Source organism: Vicugna pacos, chromosome 5 (genome assembly GCF_048564905.1).
Source record: "Vicugna pacos chromosome 5, VicPac4, whole genome shotgun sequence".
In the NCBI taxonomy this organism is placed as follows: Eukaryota; Metazoa; Chordata; class Mammalia; order Artiodactyla; family Camelidae; genus Vicugna; species Vicugna pacos.
Window position 1 is genome coordinate 96,056,061 of NC_132991.1, and position 17,920 is coordinate 96,073,980.

Below are 17,920 nucleotides of genomic sequence, written 5' to 3' on the forward strand. Positions count from 1 at the left end.
ACCTTCCCTGGGAAGCCCTTGCCGACTCTGAGGTCCTGAAGATACCTTCCCATGTTTTCTTCTAGAAACTACGTCATGTCAGCTTTTATAGTGAGGCTTACCGCCCACCTCATGTTGATTTTGTGCGTGGAGTGGATAGGGGTCACAGTTCGTCTCTGTGTACACCTGCCCGGCTCCAGTGTTTGTTCAGAGAACTTCCTCCCCTTCTGACTGACTTGGCTCCTTTGTCAGTTGACCAGTGCAGGTCTACCTCTGCGGTCCGTTCGTTCCGTTGCTGAATTTATCTGCCCCCTTCTCAGGACCGCAGGCTGTGGCCCTGGGCTCAGAGCTGCAGAGCGATATCACTAAGAGGCAGAGAGAGTGAAGAGCAGAAGCAGCCTGCTGCTGGGAAACACTGAGTGTGACCAGCCCCGCAGGGCGAGCTGATGAGAGTGGAGGTGCGGAAACAGGGCAGGGAGAAGGGGCAGTGGGGGGCACCGGGCACCAGGAGAAGCGCCCCCATGCACAGGAGGGTGCTTGGACCACGGCAGCACCAGTGCCGCTGGCAGTGGGGCTGTGGGAGTCCCCTCTGCCGTCTCACTTTCCCCCATGAACCAGAAGGCGAGGATGCGGGGAGCGGGGAGTCACTCGTGGAGAACGGAGGAGGGTTGAAATGGCACACAAGCTGCTTCCACTCTCTTGTTTCCAGAGGAGACACTGTCCACGTCGACATACAAAAAGTGGTCTGTGCCGGCGAGGGTGAACCCAGTGGGAGGGCACTGCTTAATATTCAGGAGGTCCTGGGGTCAAGTCCCAGTCCCTCTATTAAAAAATTTTTTTAAGGCAGTAGGAGTCATACCACAATAAAAGTGTTAAAAAATAAGATAAAAATTAAAATAAATAAAAATAAAAACTTGCTAAAAATAAAGGCAGTAAGTGTCATCTCCACTGTGTAGGTGCAGAACACTGATTTATTCAAGATCAGATACAGGGACTTCACCGCGCGGGGCAGCACACGATGCAGGTGGGGACAAGCTCGAGTCTCACTGCACACGCGGTTCTCAGTCTTGACGACACCACAAGGGATGGATCAGCCCGAGGCACACAAGGGGTCACACGAAGGGCGTGGCACCTTCATCCCAGGGCCTCTGGAGCCCCACTGCCCTGCTTTCTCAGACCCCCAGGGGCTGACCCTGGCCAGGCGCGGGTGGTCCCTCCACCACCCCCTACCCACGCAGGTGAAGCCCAGTGCCTCCCCCAGGTGTTCAGGGGCCCCTTGGGGCAGTGCAGCCAGGTGGGGGCAGGCAGTGGGACAGGCGCGCAGCTCAGCACTCCCCAGCGCCCAGAGTCTTGGTCTGGCGGAAGACGCTCTGCATGGCCGAGATCCGGTCCCTATCCTGGATGTTGAAAACCTGGAACTGGGGGCAGGGCAGGGGCAGAGGGGTCACAGGGACACCCAGGGGCCATCACAGGGCCCCAGCACAGTGTGGGACATCACACAGACCCTGACCACTGGGCCTCCCACCTCGGGGTCTTCGCCTGCAGGTGGACCTGCCAGGGCCCTCTCCGCTAGGGGCCTTGCCTGGATGGCCCCGACGCAGAGGAAGCCCCGCCGGGAGCTTGTTGGGACCAAGTATGCATCACCTCTCCTGCCACCACCACCCCTGGCCCTTGTGTCCTGGAAGGAGCCTGTGCTGGCTCTTGGGGTGAGGGTGGGAGCTGGCCCTCGGGGACAGGAGCTGGAGGGGCTCTGTGGGGTGGAGGAGGGGGGGCCTGGCAGGGTACACGGAGGGGCAGCCGGCGGACAGCGGTCAAAGGCCCAGTGGGCACGGCCGTGGGACTCCCGCATCCAGGGCTGCAGCAGGAAGCTGCACGAGGCCCAGGACAGCCACCCACCTTCACAAGGAGCGGAGCCCCAGGGTGGGCCGGTGGGGCTCTGGGCATTCTTCGAGAGGGGGTTTGGGGGTGGTTCTGGTGGGTTATGGGGGCAGGCTAAGACATGCTGCCCTGGTTCCCAGAGACTGGCCCTTGGCTCCTCTCCTCCCGGCTCATCTGACCCCCAGGCATCACGTCTTCTCTGACAGACACTCTCGCTGTCCAGAGGACTGACCCGACCCCCCTTCCTCAGGTCCTGACTGGGAAGAGTGGACCAGGGCTCCCTCCCCAGCCACCCTCTGCTGCTGCGCCCACCTTGTCCAGCAGGACGTCAAAGTAGGCGGTGGCCCAGTAGGTGGGGTCGCTGGCAGGTAGCTGCAGGAGTGCCCTGACCCCGCTGCCGATGCGCGGCGGGGTGCTGCGGCCCAGGTGGGTGACGTGGATGCGCAGGGAGGCCTCGGGCTGGCTGGCGAAGAGCTCCACGCGCTGGTAGAGGGTGCTGAGGTCCAAGCCAGCGTCCTGCAGTAGGTTTCGCTCGGGGTGGAGGAAGTGGGGCAGCGTCCTGGTGGCCAGGCTGCAGAGCAACACCACCAGCAGCCGGTACACAGCGCCCTGCAGCTCTGCCCAGTCCTCGGGCGCCGGGAAGAGCACCGAGGCCCACAGCAGCACTGTCTGCAGGCCGGACCACGGGGTCAGGCCCCCCGGAGTGTGGGGTGTGGCCTGGCACCCCCCTCACACCTGGCCGTCTGCAGCCCACCACCCTCATCAAAGCCTTCCCTACTCTGCCCTGTACCCCGACTCACCGGCACCTCTCCCCATCCTTCAGGCCTGCCCTGGGTCCCAGCCCCGCCCTGTACCCCCACCCTCAGAGCCCCTGCCCCACCGGCACCTCTCCCCATCCTTCAGGCCTGGCCTGAGTCCCAGCCCTGCCCTGCCTGCCGCCATCATCCTGGAGCCTCTCTTCTCCCAGTGCCCCACCCCAGCCTCCTCTCAGGGTACTCTGAGGCTCGCACTCATCCGCTGGGCTTTTCCCACGTGACCCACCCTCCACTGAACTCCTACACATACCCTGCAGCCCTACACAAAGAGCCCTACCCTGAGGCATCATCCTAGCCCTAGTCTGTGTGCCCAGGATGCCTGGGCACATAATACATCCAAAGCCACAAGAATGGACTTACCTGGCCCCCAGGCACCTTCTCCTCCCCCTGATCCCTAGTATGGGATACTAGGGCCCCTCTCCTGTCACACAGTTGCCTTGATGCATCCTGTCTTTCCACCAGCCTCCTCATTCACTGTGGGCTCGGGGGCCACAGTGCATGAGACCCTAAGGGACCCTCTCAGAAGCTAGTGCCCCTCAAGGGTGAGTCTAGAGGCTGAGAGGGACAGTGAGTGGGCCATGGGACTCACTGCAGAGCCATCTTGGCCCCAGGTCGGCCACCTCCCTAACCCCCACCGCCGTTCCTCACCCACGGCTCATTCCAGGCGGAGGCCCCAGACCCCGCAGCCCCAGCTGCCTCCCCTTCACCGCCACGCGGGGTGGGGCGGGTCAAGCCCCTGGCGCCCTCGAGCCACAGGGCGTACCTTCAGGTGGCCGAAGGTCAGGCCTGGGCCCTGGCCGCTGTCCCGCCAGCTCTCGTGGTTGACTCGGTCCAGGATGGAGAGGCTATCCAGGCGGTGGCCCCGGAGGGAGCCCAGCGCGCCAAGCAGCCTGGTGAGCAGATGGTCAGTGGAGACCCTGGGAGCCCAGACAGACACACCACATCGAGCCAGGCGGCCGCGGACGCCCAAAAGGACATCCCCCCACCCCAGCCTCTGTGGCCTCTGTAGGATCAGGAGCTTCTGAGCCCCCCGGACAGCCCCGGCCACCACGGGTGCTCGCCCCTTGCACTCAGCTCTCCCCATGTGCTTCTCAGGAACTGCCCTTGTGGGCTGTCAAGTGTGGAATGTCCGCTTTCCACGCAGATGCCCAGGCCCCAGACCACGGAGGGACGCAGGGTGCCCCGGGTCCTCTTTGTGTGGACAGGAAGACCCCACTCTGACCCGCCTGGGGTGAAGCAGTGGCTCCTGGTCCCTGGGCAGGGACATGGGTGGAGCCACCCAGCCTGGCTGGGCTGACCCTTCACTCCACACCCCTTTGGGAAGCCCAGCCTCCACCAGGCAGCCGCACACGCGGAATCTGCCCCTCCGGCGGCGCCCACAGCACGGGGCGCCACCCAGCAGGGGGGCTTGTTGAGTGGCCTGCAGGGTGGACACTGAGGACAGTGCCCTGTGGGCCCCACTCTCCGTGGAGCCTCCGTATTGGACAGTCCTCAGGAGTCTGTGGTGGACGGGGTGCTGGAAAGGCCATTTTCCCATTTACTTCTGAAAAGACGACTCTGCTCCGCTCAGCCCTTCCCTCCTTTGTGGGCAGCGGCCCTTTGTCAGCCTGGACGCAGCCCCTGTTTTATGCAGAGGTGGCTCAAATGGGGACCCTGGGGGCCAGCGGGCTCACAGCTCCCTGCTGGGACTCCCGGGGGGCTCCCGGGGGGCAGGAGGCCACTGAAGGGCAGGACGAATGTCTTCCACTTCCAAGAATTAACTCAACTGTAAGAGCAACCCCTGCTACTTCAGCGGTGCTACATCCCCCGAAGTGTCCCATCGCAGCGACCTTGCACGTCAGGTGCTGGCTAAGCAGCGTCAGATCTGCATGGACCTCAGTCCCCAGCCCCGAGTTTGAGGACTCCAGTGGGGCACAGCCTCTGCTCTGTGCCCCCCACCCGCTCACAGACGCTGACTCGGGGGCCCTCCTTCCCTGCAGGGACAGACCGTCCTTACCAAGCGCAGGCTACTGGGGCAGAAACCAGGGACCCGGGGCGAGCAGGGCAGGGGTGGGGGCTAAACACCACCTGTGGGGTCTCACGGGAGGGGGACAGGCACCTGGGAAGGGCAGTCCAGATGGAAGATGCCAGCAAAGACCCTGATGACTCCCTTCCTTAGATTCTGACCGTCCTCCCTGGGGACCCCTCCCAGCTGCCCCAGGAACCCTCGTGACCCTGGGTGAGTCACGTGACCTCTTTGTTGCCTTCTCTCCTAAAATGAAGGCGCTGGGCCGAGGGACAAAGGGTCTGGTCTGCACTTCTGCGTCCCTCCTCACAGCCTGACAGCTCAGCCCCCTGGGTCCTGAGAGCACAGCTCCACCCTCCCCGAAGCTCCAAGAGGGACAAAGCTGGCAGCGGGGTAGCAGGCACTCCAGTCAGATCCCAAATTTCCTGAGACCCCAGTGATACCAGTGTTGTACAGATGCCCCAGGCAGAGGCTGGGGGACCCCGCAGGGCTTCCTGCCTGGAGCGAGGGGATCAGGGTGTGGCGGTCCCTTCCCGCCAGGTTCCCAAGACCCCACAGACCCAGCAGGTGCATCCTACCTCCAGTGCTCGGCACTGGCCGGCACCAGGGCCACCTCCTGGCCAGTGATCCTTTTCAGGCTGCCCTCGGGGAACCCAGGCATCAGCTGGGCCCCCTCCAGGGCTGGCACCCTGTGCCTCGTCCGCACCACAGGCATGACATTGAAGCGGATCGTTCTCCAGCCGCTGGACACCAGCAGGGACAGGTGAAGCTGCTCTTCCCTCAGACTGTCCGCATTCAGAGAACCTGCAACAACCCGCCAGTCATGCCAGCCTCCGCCAGAGCGCTCCGCCGCCCTGCTGCCCCCTCGGCCTCCCTCCCCCTGCAACCCTCTCTGCCCCAGCCCCAGCCCAGGCCCGGGCCCAGCGGAACCCGCACACACCTGCATGGCTGTTACGAGCCGAACTGTGTTCCCCAGAATTCACGTGTGGAAGCCCTAACCCCCAGCACCTCAGGCTGTGATTGTGTCTGGAGATGAGGCCTTTTAAGAGGTGATTCGGTACAATGAGACCATTAGGGTGGGCCTACTCCAGTGAGATTGTCCCGGCAGGAGAGACAGAAGGGCTCTGCACACAGAGGAGAGGCCACGCGGGCACGGTGAGAGGGCAGCTGCTGTAAGCCCGGAGTCCTCAGGGCTAACCAATCCTCAGACCCCTTGACCTCAGGTTTCCGGCCTCCAGAACTTTGGGGAAGTAGGTTCTATGGTTTAAGCCCCGCTGTCTGTAGTACTTGTTACGAGGCCACGCACGCTGACTGACTGACGCAGTGAGAGTGCTGCTCAGCTTAGTGACTTCGCAGCATCTGCACTGAGGTCTTCCTACCAGTGCCCAGGTTAGAAGCAGCCTCATGGTCTGTCTCCCTCGCCCCCACACCCTGGAGGCCTGAGCCTGCTGGCGGAGCCGCCCCAGGCCTTCCTGAGCCTGCCCACGGCTCCATCCCGGTGCCCGTGGTCCCCCCCAGCCCAGGCTCCCCCTCCCCACGGCTGCCTCTGGCAGGATTGGGCCGGCACCCCGGGCTGGGCCAGGAGCGCATGGCTCAGAGGACCAGCTCCGCCCAGGGCAGGGGCCACCCCACGGCTGCATCTGAGGGCCCCCGCCTGCCTGACCCAGGGATGGGGGGGTCCCACATGGGAGGGGCTGGTCTTTCCCACAGGCCCTTCCTCCAGTGCCCTGAGGCCCTGGGCGGCTCTAAGATCCAGAAGCTGTCGCCTGGAGGAAGGCCTCCAACAGGCCTCGAACACATCTCTAAGTGGCTCGATTTTGAGGCTGTGCCCGGCGCCCCCGTCAGTCCTTGGGAAACGCCTCAGGGTGGGCGCTCTTACTGCCCAGCACCCCTTTCCTGCCTACCCCCCGCCTCCCATGCTGGCGGGTCTGCAGAGGACGAGCTTTGCTGCTGGGCCACCTTACCAAGGGGACCCGCCTCCCAGCAGCCAGTAGCCAGTGAGGGGCCCCTGGGGGCCGGGGGCCGGCCTCTGTGGGCTCCTGCACCCCAGCACTCAGGGGCGGGGCCAGGCTTCCCCTGATCAGGCCCGTTGCTCCTCCCAGGCCCCTCCTTCTCCCTGGAGGCCTCCCTGAGAACCCCCCAGTGAGGCCTGTGCACAGGAGCCCCCATCTCAGACTTTGCCTGTGGCTCACCTCATAGGAAGGGCTGCTGAGGGGAAGGGCAGGGCTGGGCTCCAGGGTTGAACACACAGAGGCCCCAAAGGCCACAGTCGGGAGGTGCGTCCAGGAGGAGGCCCTGGATCCCAAAGGCCACCCCAGTCCTTGCACGAGACCCTGTCTCCTCCTGCACACCACGGACTGCACGTTCCAGCTGAAATGCCTCCGGCCCCCTGCCCTGCCCTAACCCAGACCCCAAAGGGCCCAGTCCTTTCCTCCAAAACAAATGAACAGCACGTAAAGAGGAGGGGAGCTGAGCGGGCATCTCCCAGGGGAGCAGGAGGGACGCCCTACGGACTAACACCAGCCCAGGCGTGGTACAGCCTCCCCTGCCCTCCCCAGCACTCCCAGAGAGGGTGCCTGGGTCAGAGGTCGGGAGGCCAACCAGCGGGGGCTCAACAGCTTGTCCTCGTGTCCTCATGTCGCAAAGCGAGTCCCCAGCATGTGCCGTGGAGAAAGGTTCCTGCAGCTGGTGAGCGTGAGAGCCAGGTCCCTACCTTCCGAAAGCCTGCACAGCCCCCCCGGGCCGCCCACCACCCTGGGAGTCCTGTGGGAAGGAGACGGCACCTGGGACACAGACCCCTCCCCAGCAGTCTCCTGCACCTCCTGGGAACCAGCCCAGGGCAGGCCCCAGCCCTGCCACTTGGGCTTCAGTCCCCCCATCGATTAAAGGGAGAAGGGGGCTCAGTGATCCCCGCCCCCCCATTCAGCGTCTGAGGCACCTGTCAGGTAAAGCCGCCATGGGTGTTTTCGTGTCCTTATCTACTGTTGGTCACACGTTTCGTTCACCAAAAGGTGGCTCGGAAGGCAGCCAGCCACACCTGTCACCCTCCCAGCCGCTCCCCACCTCAGCCCCCACCCGGTCTCACCGGTTCCCAGGGTGGGGGCAGCCTGAGCCTGTCACCTGGGGCTGCGGCATCCCTTTTAAGGAATGTGTCAGGAAACAATGCCTGGAATTTCCCTGCCTGCAGAGGTTGGCCCTGGGTGTGGCTCCCAGCCTCCTCAGCCCCTGGGGCCCTGGGGGACCCAAGTGGCTGGGGAAATAGGGGCCTGGCAGCTCAGACCAGGGCTGGGCAGAGCCTCAAGCTCACCCCAACTGGCGGGTCTGTCTCCAGGGGGGGCACAGGGCCCGCAGAGGGCAGGGCCAGGTGGGACGGAAGGAGACAGAACAGCCCCACCAAGCCGCCTGCCGTAATTAAAAGGTTCAGAAAATGACCGGACACGGTGTCGCGGGGCTGGGCTCTAGGAGCGCTCAATGACAGGGTCCAGCCGACCTGTAAGGGTGCTTTTACCTTGAGAGGGTGGCCACCTGCCCCAGGTCACCAGCCAGGTCTGGAGAGGGACCGGCGTTGGCAGCCACCTTTCTAGGGTGAGAGAAGACTTCTGCCCGGGAGATAAAGCCCCTTCTGAATCCCTCACATCAGCCTGCGGACAGAAGCCCGGCCTCCCCAGAACCCACAGGAAGCACCCAGGTGGAGAGCTTGGTCCTGTGGGCCCAGGTAGCTGAGGTCCCCAAGCCACCAGGCGGGCCCAAGCCCAGATGTGCGACCAGACCTGAGTTTCACACGCTGGGCAGCCCAGGGCAGGTCACTGTCCCTCAGGTGGGCTGACCACCTCCACTTGCTGACCTCACAGCAGACGTGAGGGCCAGACGAATACCAGGTGGCAGCCACCACTGCCACACGCCCGTCCCCTCCCAAGGGAAGCAGGGCCCATCCTCGGCCAGGACCACCCACATCTTTGCCCTGACCCTCAGGAGGACGGGCTTCATTGCCCAGGGTCCCCACTGTCCCGGGCCCTGCACTGGTTGGCCAGTCCTTCCAGCACCTTCATGGTCCAGGCAGCCCCTGCTGGAAAGAAACCCACAACTTCTGGGTCTGCCAGGAGCTCTGCCCACCCCAGGGCTCACCAGACAGCAGAGCACATCGGCAAGGCACCCAGAGGAGAGACGGAGGCCAGACCCCTGGCTCACTTGAAAGCACCTGAGCACAGAGCCTGCCCAGGGCCCAAGACACCAATTAGCACCCAAGCCATGAACTGAAACAGATCTGTGCATACATGCACACCCCCCACACACATGTTCACACGCAAGCACACGTGTACGTATACCTGCATTCACGACCCTGCACTGGCACACATGTGCACACGTGCACAGCAAGCCACCACACGTCTGTACACACACACTGCCATCACACATGTGCACACAGACGCGCGCACAGAGTGACCCGGTCCACTACCTGGTGTGATGAGGCTGTGGTGCTTGCAGTGCACGATGGCTGCCACCAGAAGGTCCCTGAGGACATGCAGGACCTTGCTGGGCACAATGTGGCCACAGCACTTGGCCCTGCCCTCCGAGGAGGCGCTGAAGACGTCGTCCGTCATCCACCGCTCCAGGCCGGCCCCTTCCCCAGGGACGCCCAGACGGTAGCATGCCGGACCATCCCCTGCCGCAGCGGCCCCCACCTCCTCGACCAGGAGGGCCTCGGCGTCCACCTGCAGGGGCACCTCCACGTCCAGCGGGTCCTCTGAGGAGCGCAGGGCAAACTGGAAGGCCTCCAGGTCCTGGGAGTAGTCCACGAGGAAGCGGGGGTCCAGGCTGCGCACCTGCTCCAGCACCGTGAGCAGCACGTTCTCTGCACGCTGGAAGTCCTGCGCCCGGGGTGCCGCCCGCGAGCGGATGGCCTGCAGATAGTGGTGCCACAGGGGCACCTGCACGTCCATGGCCGGGCCGGCTCTGCCGATGGGCTGGAAAGAGGCACCCGCCCAGGAGAGGAGCAGGTCTGCAGGTGCAGGAGAGGAGCAGGTCTGCAGGTGCAGGAGAGGAGCAGGTCTGCAGCTGGAGCCCCAGCTCCCCAAGGAGTGCACAGCGCGACTGGCAGGCAGGCGGGCGGGGCGCAGCGGGTTAAATAGCTGCCCTTGGCCCAGGCTTCTGAGGTGAGGGTGAGTCAGTCACCAACAACTAGGGATGTCACAGGAGCGCTGGGCAGGGAGGCGGGGCCTGGTCACCACGGGGAGGCCTCATGGGGCTCCTCCCTCCGTCACACCGACTCCATGCCTTAGGCCCAGGGCCCACCCGGGCCGGGACTCGCCCCTCCTGGGCCCGCTCCTCCTGCTGTCCTGCGCCTGGTGCTCGCCTGCCCACCCGCAGTAGCAGCAGCCACAGCATGCCTCTGTGACACGGGGCCTCCCCCAGAACGAGGGGGGACACTCGGCATTCCCGCTGCTCAGCTGAGAAAGGTGAGGCAGAGCCAGGGCTGCCCCAGGGTGACCCAGCACCTCCCAGCAGCCTCCCTGAGGGCCAGGGCTCCGGGCTGTGCTTCCATAGCAACCTGGACGTCCCCCTCGCAGAGCAGGGAGCCTCAAACGTGGTCCTTCTGAGGTCCAGGTGTGAAAGCCGCCTCCTCCCCCTGCAGGGCTTATGTCCAGCGCCAGGCCCCCAGTCTTGGGCCCTCAGGCTCTTGGGCTGCCGGCCTCCCACCCTGCCTGCTTTTCTGCCTGAGAGGAGCCATCACCACCTGGACCTAGAGCTGGACCAAGCCTGGTTCCAGGGACGTCCCCTTGGGTTCGCCTGGCCAGGCTGGAAAGCCTCACCCGGCTGGCCCCCTCCAGCTCCTGCCCCGGGCGCTCTGCCCAGGCCAGCCTGCCTCCCTGCAGGGCTCTGCAAGTCCCAACCAGCAAGGGGAAGCCACCCCTCCAACCTTTGGCCCGGCCAGGCTGGCCCCACCAGGCTGACCGTGCATCCGTGCTCTGCCACTGGAGTGGCTGCAAACAGCGAACGTGGAGACAGCGCCCGGCCAGGTGTCTGAGAGATACCACACCTACAGCCCTCGGGGGGAGCCCTGGCCTCCCCCCAACACAGGCCTGAGACACCCAGGATGCTGATCCTGTATCAGAGCTGCGGGCAGAACTGGGCTCAAGACACTCATTTCCAGGTGCTTGGAAGCCGCTCTGAGGAGTTGCAGCCGCAGGGAGCAGGTCTCCGCTCCCACACCTCCCAGCGCAGGGAGCTCCCCACCTTGTAGCGCCGCCTATGACGCAGCCAAACAGGAAACAGATTTCCGTCCTCCAGCCTGGCCCAGTCCTGTCTTCGGGCCGCCCAGAGCACAGCTGCCCCTCCCCAAGGCAGCTACTCAGGTTCAAGAAGCCACAGGACTTCCGCCCTCCTCCAGCCCCGCCGGCACCTCGCTCTGTCCTCGTGCCCCTGAGTTGGGCACCCAACCCCTGCCCACGGCAGCATCCTCGGGCAACCCTTTTGAACGGAAGAACACAGGGTGGGCTCTGTTCCTGGGGAGCGTCTCAGGACTTACCCCTTCTGGGAACCCCACCAACCAGGGCTGATGCCCCTTGTGGTCTCCGGGCAGTGGACTGGCGGCCCAGAGAGGCCCCGAGAGCGGGATAGAGAGGGAAGGGATGGCACACCTTTCCCACAGGACGTGTGCCCAGGGAACACTTCGGGTGACCCCGAGAGGCTGACCTGGCAGTGTCCCTAAACATGAGTCTCCCAATGCACCCCTGATCCAACTTCCCTGCACAGGGCCTCCGCTGCTGTCCGTGGCCAGGCCTCAGGCATGGACACATGGCTGTGAGGCACAGACATGCAGGCAGACAGCAGCCAGTGGCCCGCGGCCAGCCAGCAGCCGGACCATCAGCCTTGTCACAGATCAGCAGTCCTGGGCGGTGCCCGAGTCTGCGCCCCAGCCAGTGTCTGGAACAGGGCTGCATTTTGGTACAACAGCAGAATTCACACCCGCTTCCTGTCCAGCACCTGCACGGGACACACCCCAAAGAAGCTGTGAACCTGGCTCAGCTGGGCCACAGCTGCCGGCAGAGGCCACTCCTCCGTGAGCATTCTCCGGCCCTCCCGCCACACTGGCCGCCCGGAGAGCTGTCTCCTGGGTATGTGGGGAGGCGCAGGTGCCCAGGGCATGGAGTCACCCACCGAAGGAGCACGGACGGGCCCGGAGGCCAGTCAGATCCCACAGCCAATTCAAGCGGGGCCTGCAGCCAGCAGCCCCGCTCCTCATGGCCTCCCGCCCTCTTCCTGGGATGCCCTGCCTGTGAACCGGCTTCGGAGGACATGTCAGGGCGATGTCCCGTCCACGGCAGGCCCAATTCCATGTCAGGGTGGGGACGAGAGAGGCTGACCAGGGGCCGGAGTGGCCTTGGCATGGGGACATCCGTGCTCTCGTGCGAGTCTCGAGGTCCCTTCCTCTCGGGAAGGTCTGGGTCAGAGGCGGCAAATTCTGGTGCTTTCTGGGGCCAAGGGGAGACAGAAAGGGGTGAGGCCGGCTGGGCTCTGGCTCGGCTTGCCCACTCCTCGGCGGGCCCTGGGGCCCCTGTCCACACGTGGGCCCAGCATGCCGGGACTCTCCCAGGACAGTTTGTAGGTGACCTGTTGTTGCAAGCATGGTGGGGTGAGGGAGACCCAGCCAGGTCCCCTGCTTCAGTGACAAAATGCAGCGAGGACCCACCCGTGGAGGGCCTTCCTCTGCACAGACAAGGAGGCAGCTATGTGTTGGGCAGTGGTTGTGGGTGAGGGACCCTGATCACATTCTCCAAGTCCCAGGGAGAGGTTCAGGGTGCAGGGCGCCAGCCATCAGAGCCAATTAGGGTGTGGGTCAGGAGAGCCCTGGTCCTCTTGGGGGCCCACACTGCCAGCCATCCCATCCCACAGAGGGCCCCCCACATGCTGAGCACCTCCACCACCCCCTCCACTCATTCCAGAACATCCCCTGGGGGCCTTGCCCAGGCCCAGGGCTCAGTCCTGCCCTGAGGGCTCTCCTTCTAGTCCACTGATGGCCAGGACGAGAAGCCACGAGCACAGACACCAGGCAGTGAAGGCCTGGGTAGAAAGCATGGGGCCTGCGGGAGCTTTGAGGGGGCCGGGCCGCGGGAGCCAGAGTAGACATCCTGGAGGAGGGGGTGGGCTGGGGCCAGAGTGTGCCAGCTGCTCGGCTCCACCACGAGGTTCAAGAGGGCAGACCAGGCCGAGGCGGGTGTCAGGGTGGGGAGGGAGGGGCACGGGCAGGCCCATCGCAGCCCCCACGGGGCACCAGCTTGCCTCTTCTCAGGCCAGCGGAGTCTTACTTGGACTCATCTGAGTGACCTTCACACACGGTCACACCAAACGGCAGCCTCTCACCAGCCGCTACCCGAACACCCTGCACGGAGCCCCCAAGCCCGCCGCGGAGGAGCTGGGGAGCCAGGATGCTGCGCGGCCCCTCCTCCCGGCCCCAGGCTCCTCAGGACCCACGGGAGCTCCGGACGCCCCAGAGGCACCAGGGCCGGGGCAGCCTACGACCACCCCTGTCGGTCCCCAGGAGCCGTCCAGTGAGCCCCGCCCAGCCCTGCGGATCTAGCCGGGCTGTGTCTGGCCAGAGAGCCTGGCCTGTCTGTGCCTGCGCGGGGCACCCCTGCGGCTGTCCCCGGGGTGGCGGGGTCGGGTGGGGGATGGTGGCCCGAGGACACCAGGCGTTTCTCGGGGGAGCGTCCTTTAAGCTCCGGCACCCCGTTGAGTAGTTCACTTCCGAGGAAGTGGCCTGGCCCTGTCGGGCTCCCCCCAGCAGCACTGGGAGCAGATCACATGCTCACCTACCAAGTGTCCACCCTTGCTGCCTGGTCCCTTCTGGCCTTGCCCGACAGGCCGCCTCTGCTCTCCTGAGCTGCCTCAAAAGACCCCAGGTCTCTGGGAGTCTTGGGAACACACGCCCTCCCCAGGGCCCCTGAACTGGCCTCCTCTCATGAGAAAGGCAGTCCCTCCTGGCTGCAGGGCCCACCCCTCCAGGGGCTGCTCCTTTCCAAGAGGGACCCCGTGGACATAAGCCCGGCTGGGGAAGTCCAGTTTAGAACGAGGAGCCCGGGGGAAGGGAGTGAGGCAGGGACGCAGACTGAGTGCCTGGTGCCAGACTCAGTCCAGAGGCCCCGGGGGAACCAGGCTGGGAAGGACAGCATTGTGTCTGCAGTGATGGTCAGGCACCCCCTCGCCTCGCCCATCACCGCCCCTGACAGTAAGCTGGGAGGCCTGCTGCTGGTGCTTCGTGTGGTTCTGGGAAGATTCGGGTGCAGGGAAGTGAACGTCACACGGCAGGTACGAAACGCTCTACCCACCGGGCAGGCCACCCTGAAGGGTTCGGAGGGAATCGGATTCCAGAAGGTGCTTCCAAGTGCAAGGCAGGAGGAGGGCCCTGCTTTGGTCCTTGGGCAGGTGGCGTCCCCTCTGCAGGCCGCAGTTGGCCCACCTGCTCCAGGCCATCACACTGCCGAAGCCCCAGGCCAGGGGAGAAGTCCTAGGCTGTGATTCTCAGTCAGGAGGACCAGTGTTCTGCTCACCACCTCCACCCCATGTGTGGCCACCAAGCACACAGCCCCTCCTGGGGCAACTGCCCAGAGGGTGGGGGGCCTGGGGGAGAGGCCAGTCCCTCCCCGGGTGCGGTCGATATCAGGTGGACGGCTTCACCCAGGGCGTCTCCAGGTCTCCAGGGAATCAGCTTCCAGACAACAGCGTTCCTTGGTCCCCATGGCAACAGGGCCTGCGCTCCCATTTCCAGGGAAACGAGCCCTCAGCGTCGTGCTGCTGCAGCAACGCCTCTGGGCTCAGTCAGCCACGCTGCCGCCAACCCAGAGAGGGCAGCTGGGCGCCCAGGACAGAGAGGAGCCGGGGCTGCCTGGGAGTGGGGCCGGTGTACTGAGAGACGTCCCGGCCGTGGTCCCAGGAGGACACTCCCCTGGAGCAGAGGCCCTGCTGGCTCTCGGCTCCTGCACTTCCGCCCATGATGAGTTCCGCCTCCAGTGAGCCTGCCGCTGGGGACTCCGCCAGCCGGTCCCAGCTGGGGCTGGACGCCGTGATCCAGGTCAGTGGTGTGGCTGCCCTCCGCCACCTCCTGCTTGGGCCCCCAGGGCACCTGGGGGGAAGGGACCCTGCCGGAGAGGCCACCCCCCACCCCCCAACTCCAAGGGGCACTTTCCACATGCTCACGTGGTCAGCACAAGCACACGTGCACACACACACACACACAGTCACACACACAGGTGCACATACGTGCAGACTCGACTTGGGATAGGGGCCTGAGGAGAGACTGAATTGGGGGCCCGGAGACCAGAGCCGCAGGCCCAGGCTCCCTGACCCATGCTGTGTGAGCTCGGCCAGTCAGTACCCCTCTCTGCGCCTCAGGCTCATGGCTGCTGACACATTTGGGCTGGGGAGGGAGAGAGGACCCTCCCTCACTGACAGTCTGGGATGTAATTCACTGTTCTTTGTGGCAAAGTGTGGGAATCATGAAGGGATTTCCTGGAGAGGTGTGGGCATCTCTGCCCACTGGTCTGTGCCCACATCGAATCCCCAGGTAGCACCCACCTTCCTAACAAAACAGCAGAAGCAGCAGTGACGGGGAATTACTCCCGACGCCCCTCTCGCCTTCATTCCCTTCTCCCCAGAGCCAGCCCACCGCCCGGCCTGCCAGCACGCGTCGGCGCCCCCACTGCCACACCGGACTCTGCCACCACAGCCAGGCAGTCCCCGCCCCCACTTGCCTCTCAGGGATCCCGGTGAAGCCCTGGGAACTAGCTGGCTCAGAGTTGCTCATTAACCCTGTTCTTGGAACCTCGAAACTCCGCTGTGGGGGGTTGACCTGGCCCTGTGTCAACAGACAGGTCACCGGGGAAGAGTAACTGCCCACAGCTGTGATTAAATACCATGGTGGCGTCACTGCCCGTGCACCCGTGCACACACACACAGAGCACAACGAGGGCAGCAGACGAGTCAGGTGACACAGCGATGAGGTGGCCCGAGGCGGGGCGACCTGCTCTGTCCAGTCCCCTGAGGCTCGGCTCCCCCAGGTCCTGAGCGCGGGGCAGACCGTGGGGGGGGAGGCGGGGTTCCCACGCCAGGCATCCTGGCCAGTCCGTCAGGGTTCTGTTGCCCCTTCGGATTCCAGGAAGATAGAGGCTCGAGAGTTGAAGCAAGTTGCTGTGGTTATGCGTTGGTTTGCAGGAGAGACACAGGATGGTGCTGACAGCCGGCCGTGGGCGTCAGTGTTTGGCAAACGTGGCTGCCCCCAGAGTCCCACTGCCTGTGGGAAACTGTCATCTAAAAGCCACGGGGAGCCCGGGCTGAGGTCCGCCCTGCCCGCCCGGCCACCCTCGGGGCGCCTTGGTGATTGAGATCGCACGGCAATTTCCCCGGGGTGAGTGGCGGGTGGGCGGGCGCCGCCAGATGCCCAGGTAGGCTCGTCCAGGCTGGGTGGCAGGGTGGGAGGGGCCCTCCAGCCCCTCCAGCTACAGAGGGGAGGCCGAGGGACCTGAACAGGTTGGGGCACGTGTGGGACCAGACCTGACCGTGCCCCTGACACCCAGCTCCCTCCAGCCAGAGCTGCTGCCCCCTGGCCCTTTCTCCGCACCCCCTTCACCTCCGGCCCCCGCCCCACCCGTAGAGCCGGTTCTCTGAGAGTCCAGCCCCGGAGTAGGTGGGGCAGGCCGGTGTGCAGAGGAGCCCGGGGCGGACGACGAGTGACTCCGGCCCAGCTCACTCAGACACTTCAGGAATTTTCAGACTCTTTCTTTTGGGTTCGGTTCTGATCAGCAGCATTTTTCTAAGAACTGGTCCATTATGCCTACATTTTCCAATTGATTGCTCAAAGTTGTTCCCAATATCTTCTTACTGTCTTTCTGAAGTCTGAGAGTCTGAAGCAAGATGACCCCCCTCCCTGGGGTTGAGGGGTCTGAGACCCGGTCACCCAGGAGCCAGGGCTTTTGGCGCGAAATCCAAGAAAGTCCTGGTGGGCAGGGACGAGCTGGTAGCCCGGAAGTGACACGTTCTGTTCCGTCTGTGACACGGTCACTGTTGGCCCTCTCTATGGCGTTTCCATCTTCTGTTTCATCAATTTGTGTGTTTGTTGTTGCTTTTTGGTTCTTTGGGTTTGTCGCTGTTCTAATTTTGGGGGTGTGTGCTCAGCTCATTGACGGGACTTCACTGAACTCACAGGTCAATGCGAGGAGGACTGACATCTGTATGACAGTGAGTCTCCCAATTCATGAGCAGAAGCCGTTCTTCCATTTAAGCTCTTGCTGATTTTATTCAACACTGCTCTCAACAGAAAGGCCTTGCCCATGTGTTGCTGTTACATTTGTGCCTGCGTATTTGATGGGCTGGGACACTGCTGCTGTTCTTAAAATGATGAGAGCCAGAGAAACCGGTTCTGTCTCCGAGGGTCCTCAACCTCCAGCTTCATCAGTCCAGCCCCAGGCAGCTGCTCCTCCCCAAGCCATGGCCCTGCTTGGGCCAAATGCAGAGCAGCGCCCCAAGCCGCCCGCGGGGACCCGCAGCTTACCTCTGATGCCTGTCCTTTCCCTTGAACTTTGGTCTGTCGACCCCACTGCTTTCCTAGCTCCCTGATGGCTTCAGAAGTAGGAGCCTCACAGGCCAACCAGCTGTTCTAGTTGCCGCAAAGGCTCACTGTGTCCTCCTGGGGGTGCGGGTGATGCTCTAAAGTGGGGGCCCTGGAGGGGAGAAGGAGGAGGTGCTGCCAGGGGGCCCAGGAAGGCAAGGCAGGCTCCGTGACGGAATCACGCCAACCCCTGAGCAGAAAGGAGAGCACTGTGGGGTCCTGGTCCTGGCGCTGCTCTGCCGCTGACTGCCTCGGCCTCCGTGTCCCCACCTGCACTAGGTGAGACCAGTGGTCGGGGGGCTCCCCAGAGCCTGAGTGACAGAGGGCCCACCCATGGGAAGGAGCTGGGATGGTTTAAGAGCAAACTAGGGTCAGGCCGGTCTCAGAATCTCCCATCCACTTAACCTGACACAGCCCGGTCACTGTGCTACTCAGATGGGCCACATCCCATTTCTCGTTCAGAAACACCACACCCACGGCCCCAGGGTCCAAGGATGGGGCCCCACAGTCCTCAAGGGAACCACTGTTAAGACCCGTCCCCGGCACCCTGCTCCCCCGTCCATGCAGCCCACTGCCTTCGCCTCCACTGGGCTTTCCTCCTGGACACTTGACCTGCGTCCCCTCTGGCTGTTGGACTCTGACTTT

At 64.1% G+C, this 17,920-nt stretch overlaps 2 protein-coding genes across 3 annotated transcripts in view; one reads left to right on the plus strand and one right to left on the minus strand.

The window, feature by feature from the left end:
- Positions 1-930: 930 nt before the first annotated feature.
- MAB21L4 (mab-21 like 4) lies at positions 931-9,761 on the minus strand. Of its 2 annotated transcripts, none has more exons than XM_072962008.1 (5): positions 9,131-9,761; positions 5,256-5,481; positions 3,436-3,562; positions 2,170-2,526; positions 931-1,397 (listed from the first exon to the last, which is right to left on the minus strand). In XM_072962008.1, the coding sequence occupies exons 1-5, from the start codon at positions 9,612-9,614 to the stop codon at positions 1,305-1,307; spliced, it is 1,287 nt and encodes a 428-aa protein (XP_072818109.1). In that variant the 5' UTR covers positions 9,615-9,761; the 3' UTR covers positions 931-1,304. The 2 variants fall into 2 exon arrangements, with proteins under 2 accessions (XP_072818109.1, XP_015098957.1); XM_015243471.3 differs by having other exon boundaries at positions 3,436-3,589.
- Positions 9,762-14,530: 4,769 nt separating this feature from the next.
- Positions 14,531-17,920, plus strand: part of CROCC2 (ciliary rootlet coiled-coil, rootletin family member 2) — a 61,494-nt gene continuing 58,104 nt past the window's right edge. The window contains exon 1 of the mRNA XM_072960693.1: positions 14,531-14,743. Coding sequence (XP_072816794.1) covers positions 14,663-14,743 — 81 coding nt within the window. The 5' untranslated portion in view covers positions 14,531-14,662. The remainder of the gene's footprint in view (positions 14,744-17,920) is intronic.

Bases quoted from the DNA above. Each gene is read 5' to 3' on its own strand.
- MAB21L4 (XM_015243471.3), bottom strand. From the start codon at position 9,614: ATGGACGTGCAGGTGCCCCTGTGGCACCACTATCTGCAGGCCATCCGC. The intron at 5,482-9,130 runs GTAGTGGACCGG...GGGTTGTTGCAG, and splicing joins CCACAGCCTCATCACACCAG to GTTCTCTGAATGCGGACAGT. The intron at 3,590-5,255 runs GTAGGATGCACC...CTGGGCTCCCAG, and splicing joins GCCAGTGCCGAGCACTGGAG to GGTCTCCACTGACCATCTGC.